The 8,640-nt window shown below is 48.9% G+C and overlaps 1 protein-coding gene across 3 annotated transcripts in view; it reads left to right on the plus strand.

Annotated features, from left to right (window-relative positions):
- GLCE (glucuronic acid epimerase) overlaps positions 1 to 8,000 on the plus strand; it is a 59,577-nt gene extending 51,577 nt beyond the window's left edge. For all 3 annotated transcript variants that reach the window (XM_028705603.2, XM_028705605.2, XM_028705606.2), the window contains 2 exons: positions 1,070 to 1,315; positions 2,259 to 8,000. In XM_028705603.2, the coding sequence (XP_028561436.2) occupies positions 1,070 to 1,315; positions 2,259 to 3,283 (1,271 nt within the window). In that variant the 3' untranslated portion in view covers positions 3,284 to 8,000. The remainder of the gene's footprint in view (positions 1 to 1,069; positions 1,316 to 2,258) is intronic.
- The last annotated feature ends 640 nt before the right edge of the window (positions 8,001 to 8,640 follow it).

Here is an 8,640-nt window from a genome sequence, read left to right on the forward strand (position 1 = left end):
ACTTTTCCTCCAAGGAGCTCACAGCGCTGTACATAATTCTCTTCCTCCCCATTTTACCCTCACAGCAACCCTGTGAGATGGGTTCGGCTGAGGTTGAGTGCCTGGCCAAGGTCACCCAGTGAGCTTTATGGCTATGTGGGGATCTGATTCCTGGTCTCCCAGGTCTTATCCCAGGACTCTACCCCAGTACACACTGGCTTTCAAGTAGACATTGGTTGTGGTTGGATTCAAGCCTATGCCTCCAAAGAAACTCTTGATATTAAACTAAGCATCTAGGTAGCCAGGTATGAAAAAGGGTGTGTTCATGACTCTCCTGACTTAGTGCAGCCTTCCCCAACCTTATACCCTCTGGAACTACAACTCTCATCAGCCCCAGGGAAGCATGGATGCAGTCCCATCAGCCTCAGCATCATACGACTGTGTTTGCTGGGGCTGATGAGAGATGCTGTCCAGGGCATCTGAAAGGCATGCAATGCCAACAGTAGCTGGTTCCGTTGGCAAATGTGTCATGGCCCTAAAAATGTTGGCGGCCCCTGGAGTGTAAAGGGTTAATCTAGTGGTTTCCAAAGTGGGTGGTACCCTCCAGGAGTCGTGGTGGTGGTGGGATTCTCTAGGGGGTTGCCCAATTCTTAGGTGCAGTTCTATATTCATTTGTGGATCGTGGAAACCACGGCTCTGAATTAAGCTTTTAGTAGGGTGAGGGGCACTGGGGATTAGAGCTGGGCGATATATTGGTAAATTGTCTGCAACCGGTATAGTGTTCAGATTGTGATGTATTCCCAGCTCAGATTGCCTGCAGACAGCCTAAAGGCACAGGCAGGCAGACGGAGGAAGAAGCAGCCGAGATACATTCCAGAACATTGTGATAGACCAGCATACCGTAGTATTTAGCTGCTGATATATCACAATGTTGAAAACGAGATATCGCTGGCCCTGCTGGGGATGAGCTTATGGAGCCAAGGGGGCGGTGGCCCGAAAAACATTGTGAGCCATGGAGTTAGTCTGACCCCACAGGGCTCTTCTGCTGTGCTCACATTCCTATGCTGTGTCTTCTGCCCCCGTCTCACAGGCGTGCCACTCTCGACGCAGTGGGGGCCACAGGGCTACTTCTACCCCATCCAGATTGCCCAATATGGGCTCAGCCATTACAGCAAGAACCTGACCGAGAAGCCTCCTCACGTGGAGGTGTATGAGACGGCCGAGGAGAAGGACCAAAACAGCCACACTGCAGACTGGACGGTACCCAAAGGCAGCTCTGTCACGACGGTGCTGGACAAGTCCAGGTTCACAAACGTCAAGCAATTTGTTGTCCCAGGTGGGTCAGTTCAAAGGGAGACGGTAGGTCTGGCCGGATCCTGCAAGGCTTTTCTTACATTCCCATGACATAGGGTGTGGCTTTATATAAATACACACATTCACTTCTCCATGATTCCATTTCTTTTCATGCTGAAAGGTGTGTGCGGGGGGAAACATTCCCCCCACCCGCCCAGAAAATTAATGATTATATGCAACATTTCTTCTCTTTCCCCCACACCCAGAAAATTAATGATTATATGCAACATTTCTTCTCTTTCTCCCCCCCCCCCCCAATTTGCTTTGTATGAAGACAGCCTCATTAATAGGGGCATAATGTATTTCCCCCAACTAATCAATAGCCATTAGAATTAATGAGTCCATTACTTTAAAAGGCAACGAAGTAATTTTAGTCAGCGCCTAAGGCTGGGGTCTCTAAGGCGAAAGCAGTAAAAGTCTCTCTTCCCTTTGTAGTCAGTGGAGCGTCCAGGAAGGCTGGATCTCTAAGGTGTGCTCCTCTCCCGCTTCATCAGCCGCGGAGTAATCCTTGGGCTTCTCAGAGGCCAGTGTGGGAGCAGGATGCTGGACTGGGGGGGGGGGGCTTTGATCCAGCCCAGCAACCAAGCTGGACTCGATGGGCCACTGGCTCTTCTTATGTTCTTACTCGCCAGAAACATCTAACTGGCTGTTGTGGGGAACAGGACCTTGAACTGGACAGCTCTGGCTTGATCCAGGGTGCCCATACTTGCATTTGTAACTAATTAATAATGAACAGAATCAAAGTTGAAATGCTAATTTCATTCTATTGATTCGAATGTCCTTGGCAGTGCATGAGAACAGGCGTTGTGGCTGGCAAGCTGCTTTCTTGATGCCTATCTGTCAATACTCAGGGGGAAAAGAAAGATCCGTCCCGTGTTGTAGTTTTACTCCGTAACCAACCCCTTACCCTTTTAATTCCCCGTCAGAAACCTCAGAGGGCGCCTCTCTGCAGCTGGGGAACACGAGGGACTTCATTATTTCCTTCGACCTCAAGCTCATCACCAACGGGAGCATCTCGGTGGTCCTGGAGACCACAGAGAAGAACCAGCTGTTCCGCGTGCACTACGTCTCCAACACCCAGCTGATAGCTTTCAAGGATAGAGACATTTACTATGGCATCGGGCCCAGGACTAGCTGGAGCACGGTCACCCGAGACCTTGTGACCGACCTGAGGAAGGGGGTCGGCCTCTCCAACACAAAGGCCGTCAAGCAGACTAAGATCATGCCCAAGAGGGTGGTCCGCTTGGTGGTGAAAGGGCACGGCTTCATCGACAACGTCACCATCTCGGCCACGGCCCACATGGCGGCCTTTTTCGCCGCTAGCGACTGGCTGGTGAGGAACCAGGATGAGAAGGGTGGTTGGCCGATCATGGTGACCCGGAAGCTGGGGGAAGGCTTCAAGTCCCTGGACCCCGGGTGGTACTCTGCCATGGCGCAGGGCCAGGCCATTTCCACCTTGGTTCGGGCCTACCTCTTGACGAAAGACCACACGTTCCTCAGTGCAGCTCTGCGGGCCACGGCGCCTTACAAGCTCTCCTCAGAGCAGCGTGGCGTGAAGGCCGTCTTCATGAACAAGCACGACTGGTACGAGGAGTACCCCACGTCGCCTAGCTCCTTTGTCCTGAACGGGTTCATGTATTCCCTCATTGGGCTGTACGACTTGAAGGAGACGGCGGGAGAGAAGCTGGGGAAGGAGGCCAAGCTCCTGTACGAGCGGGGCATGGAGTCCCTCAAGGCCATGCTCCCTCTCTACGACACGGGCTCAGGGACCATCTACGACCTCCGCCACTTCATGCTTGGGACAGCCCCGAACTTGGCCCGGTGGGACTATCACACCACCCACATCAACCAGCTCCAGCTCCTCAGCACCATCGACGAGACGCCCCTGTTCAAAGAGTTCGTCAAGAGGTGGAAGAGCTACCTGCGAGGAGGCAGGGCGAAGCACAATTGAGCCCAGCTCACAACCAAAATGGAGTTTCCCCCCATCTGCGGTGCTTGGCAGCCGCCATCTTTGAAGCAGAGTGAAGGTGGTGCCCAAACCCTCTGTGTGCGTGTGTGTGTGTGTGCGTGCGTACTTGTGTTTTGTTTTTTTGAACAGACTCTATTTTCAAAGAAGTGATCCTTAAAACTCATCTTTTTTAAACGATTGCATTCCAGCGGATGAATCCTTTATAAAGGGGAGAGGTAAAATTACAAAGCAGGCATCTGATCAAAGGACAAAGTTTAGCAAACTTGTTTACGTTTCCACAGCGGTCCATTATGGTACTTGTGCATAATATGAAATGTTTTCTGGGGGGTGGCGGGAAATCACAAAAGCTATAATGGTTTTTATAGCCCAGTATTGGTCAGAAAAAAGTAGGATATGGCCTCTCTCTTTTTTTCTTTTTCTTTTTTTTAAAATGGATGGGTGCAGAAATGGGATTTTCACTTGGGGGTGGAGTGGAAAACAGTGTGCCATGCCAGAAATCTCTCTTAACTCTTATCCCAGAGAGTGGGTGACCTCTTTATTTCATTCTACATATATTTCCCTTTGGTGGGAAATTTCAGAGCAGTTTGTGTTGAAATTCTGTATATTGCGAAATACTTCAAATGTCCAGTTTCTTTAAAGATGTACAAATGGGATTAAAAAAAACAACAACACCACACCATTAGTGGTGAGGATTCAATGGGAAATTTCTGTGAAAACTCCGTGGCTACTCGGGAGAGCTGGTGCAGGGGATGTCTGTGCCTCGGTACCACTCCCATTTCCTTGCACAAGGACCTCCCAGTGGGCAAGTTCGAATGTGTGTTTTTCTTACCCTGTTCCGTAAGCAACCTACCATTACACGCAGGACCAGCTGTCAGCACAAAAACGTGGTCACCTTCTCTCAAACTGGTTCTGCCGCCACCTTTTCAAGCTGGGCCAAGCCCTTTCCTTGCTTCCAGATGAGCTGAGACCTCTTCTGGTGAGAGCGGGAGGCTCTTTCCCTCCTGATCATTTACAGCAGATGTGGGGAACCTTTGACCCCCCGGGTGCTGCCGGACTACAACTCCCATCAGCCGCAGCAAGCATGGCCGGCGGCTCAGGGGCAACGGAAGCTGTCGTTCAGCAACATCTGGATGGCCGAAGGTTCCCCACATCTGGTTTTTACAGGGTTTCCTTTCCATGTAAGCCATGCTGTCCCTTGGGGGGGGTTGTTTCAGGCCCTGTCCTTTTGGTGTTTGGGGTGCCACCCCCTACCATCTCCAAGCACTGGTTGTGCTGGCTGGAAGTTGTCCCCCAAAACATCTGGAGGGCACCAAGCTGAAGAAAACTAGTCTGGGGTACTGTTGAAACCAGGTACAATTCATGTGGGTGAGGGGGCAGGAAATAATATTTTTAAAGTGGCATTATGTTTGAACACTGTGGAAGTTTTTCTGCAGCAACTCACTCTTGAAACTGCTACTGGTGGTGGGAGGGGAGGTTTGTTTTCTTTAATGGTTTATTTTGTTTTGGGGAAGTGAAATGAGTATGTATTTATATTTGTCTGTCTGTAAGTCATTCCACTTCTGCCGGCACCATGGTCAACAGCACTTGTTTCGAAAAATTCATTTTTTTTTCATTGGGATCACAGATATTCATTTGGCTTTTTTTTCCCACCATTGTAAGAACTGGCCAGGGGCACAGTCTGCCGGGAAGCTGCACTTGAGAGAGATGGGAATAGATGCCTTTTTCTCCATGGACTAGCCCTCTCTTTCCAATACTACTGTATCTTCCAGGCTTGTTCAGTGGAGCTTCCATTAAGGCGAGCTCTTGGAGGCTCAGGAAGAGCGCTAATGAGGTGGTGGCTCGATTCTGGCTTGGAAATCCCCTTCCCAGGCTTAGAAACTACGTCTCTCGCAAATGTCTCATGCTGTGTGGTATACCCTGCCTGCACTCCCTGTTTCCAGTTGCTGAGAAGTTGGTAGCTGGAGAAATCCAAGCAGGGGACCCTGCAGATTAGGGAGGTCTAATCCAGACCAGAGGTAGCCATTATTGGACTCCAGTTCCCATCAGTCCTAGCCAGCATTGCCCAATGGCCAGTGATGATGGGAGTCAGAGTCCCAACAACACTCAGAGGGCAGCACGTTGGCTACCCTGGATCCAGAGGGGCCATGACTTACCAACCCTGCTGTGGCTTTTCATTTCAGTAGGCACAATTGCTGCTGGTAGATACTTTGGCAGGCTGCCTGAACTTGCCCAGAATCCCGTGTCATTGGCAGCTTGCTCCTCTGTTCCTAATGCCGCGCTTAGATATTCAAATCCCACACTTGTGCATTTCAAGGAAACCAGGCGTTTCAGCTTGGCCATTTTTCTTTGCTCGCCTTGCAGTGCATACAGAAGCACGGAAGCCTGCACTATCACTTTACTGGGGATAGATGTGGGGCGTGGTACTCTCAGATGTTCTGGGCTATAACTCCCCCCCCCCCCAAAAAAAAAAAATCTGCATGGCACCAGGTTGGTGAAGCTTGCCATGAGGCACGCTGGTCTGTTGGTACATTAGAAGAACATTTGAATTCCTAGGTGCTGGCAACACAGTTGTACGAGCCAGGGCTCCTACATAGGTCGGCCTCCACTTCCACTGATCTTGGTAAGAAGCTGTTCTAGAGGGGCCCCCAGGTTCTTCCAGAGCAAAAGTTTGGGTATAGCTGTTGTCAACTGTATGTGTTTCTGGGGGGGACGGGGACCGGAGTGTATGCAAACTACCAAGAGAAAAATAGGGGCATCTGAGGAGTCAGGAGTTAAGTGGGGAAGGGAGTAAATTCAAGTCCCAGAAGAGAGAAGCCTTAGAATTCCATTTGTCTTTGAGAGCGTTGCTTTCTGTGCTGATAGCCAGCATATTGAAATGCACTCCCCAAACCAGTCACCTCCAGATGTTTTGGACTACAGGCAGCCTCAGCATCATATGACTGTGCTGGCTGGGGCTGATGGGAGTTGTAGTCCCTAACCTCTGGAGAGCACCAAGTTGTGGAAGGGCTGGTCTGTGTTGAGATGATACCAAAGTGGTCGATTCCAGGACCTCTTTCCTCTCTAGCAATTGCTTCTGGATGTGAGAGTGCGACTCAAACCGTGGCCAGCCAGATTTGGAGCAGCCAGCGCAGACACCTTCGGGGTACTCTTTGGGTGGAGCGCTAGTGCCTTGACCATGCGGCCATAACTTCCTCTTGCAATAGGAAATGAGTATACTTTGTGACTGGTTGATGGTTCTGTGCTTACGACTCACTGTGGCACTCCTAGGGCTTCCAGATTTGTGTAGGCTTGTCATATTCGTTGGCCCGAGATTGGCAAATGGAGGAAGCTGGTATTTGGGAAATGAGTGCTGTTCTAGTCGGCGCTCAAATTGGCAACCAGCTGCCCTCCACGTGACCCTTTCACTAGCTGCTCATGGTGGGTGTGATAGAGGTCAGGGAAGCAGGTAGGCTGTGTTTAGTGGGAATTGGCTTCTGAGAAAAAGCCATCTTGATTACTTTAGAACATTGTCTTTGGCTCAGTATGGACAAAGCGGGTTGTATCCAACTATGTCATACTCAAGAGCAGACCTGTTAAAATCAGTGAACTTAAGTGAATCATGCCTGCTGCTTTCAGTGGGTCTCCTCTTGTCACTCAGTTGGATACAACCCAATCCTCCTGAGCATCTAAGCATGGCCAGGTGTACCTCTCCCCAACCCCTCAAAGTGCAAAGTGGTTCTCATTTCCTTTTTCAGAGCCATGAGCCGCTCAGCTTCTGAACATACAAAGATTTATTTCAAACCAGAGTTTGGAGCTGATCAGCAAACTCATTCAAGATTATGTGCTTGCTTTGGTACCGATCCAACACACTGCACCATGGTTAGCTCCCAAAAGGGAAAAGTGTGTGCACATTGGGGTGGGAAGTTCACAAGAGAGCAGGGAAGGGGATTACAAGAGCCCCAGCAGACTCCCAGTTTCCTTCCTTTGCAGGTGCCACATCTGCATTGGGCCCCTGGGCTATTTTTTTCCTCGTTTGTATACATGGGGTGTGAGGGGTGGATGTCCAAGTTGCTGTGTCTGGAGGCCAACTATGATCAATGAGGGAATTCCAAGGAGGCAAAACCGAAGTTTAGTATTGCAAGTTCTCTATTTTTTTTATTTTATTTTAAAAAGGTAGGGGACAAGAGATGTCATGAATATGGAGGCTAATGTGTTGCAGTTCACAGAGCGAAGCCAATGCCTTTTGTTCCCGAGTAGATGCGACCCTTTTTCGCCTTTTGCATTATTGTGCAACACACAAGCACAACTGGTGTCGAGTTTTTCTTTCCGTCCTTTTGAGGCTTCCACTGAAAATTGCTGCTTTTCGTCCACCTTGCAATTGTATTTCTGACCCCGCCCCTTTTATTTTCCTTTCCTTTCCTTTTTACATGCGGGGTTTGAACCATGGGTTTAAATATGCAATAAATTGTTTACAGGATGCCCTTTGGAGGGCAACAAGTCCTTTGTAAAGCTGTACAGACTTTGTGGGTTAAGCACAATGTGCACAGGTTAGTTTTATATGGGGCAAGACATGATTTTTTGCAGTGGGAATGGTCCTATTATGTTTATATATACATATACATATATATATATATATATATATTAAAAAGTAAACCGATCAACTTTGTGCTTCATGTAAAGCTGCTTTATAAAATTGTAAAATAAAGAGTTTTTAATCTTACGCTTTCACTTGGTGTGCATTCGTTGTGTCAAGAGAGGCAAAAGCCCCAGACTGAATAGAGTCTTAACGGGAAAGCGGACTTCGGAACCAGACGCTTCAACTTTTTTAAAAGGTGGATCAGAGGATGCATTTAAAATCCCGTCATATTTTGCAGCGTAAAATGGCTTTTGCTGGACTCAAGAGAATGTCTTGTGTAGACACAGAAACTGATTCTAACGCACTGGGTCTTGGTTCTTTGTAGCCGTCTGAGGTTGCAGGGATTCTAATATGTGTTGTTATGTCTGCAGCAGGGTCTCTTGTCTCCAGTGTCTCATGAAGGGGCAGCTTTTTAGCCCCTGAGAAGTCTTCTCGCCCTTGGTTGCCAATCACAGTCAAAGGAGGTAAGTCTGAGGATCAACTCCTAGGGTCACCCTGGAGAAAGCACGTGGGAAGAGCACCGAGGAGTTGTTGTGTATGCTCTGAAGCTAAGCCTTTAGGAACACTGAAAACAAGGTGTTTCCAAATAAAGAGAATGGCGCACAAGCTCTGTTATGTTCAGAGGAACTTCAGGGAAAACACATCAAGTCATTCCAAAGCAAGATATTTGAGCACGCCCAATCAGTTACCCATCTATGTGCAGAGCAAATCGTTGATCTAACTG

This window comes from Podarcis muralis, chromosome 14 (genome assembly GCF_964188315.1).
Source record: "Podarcis muralis chromosome 14, rPodMur119.hap1.1, whole genome shotgun sequence".
In the NCBI taxonomy this organism is placed as follows: domain Eukaryota; kingdom Metazoa; phylum Chordata; class Lepidosauria; order Squamata; family Lacertidae; genus Podarcis; species Podarcis muralis.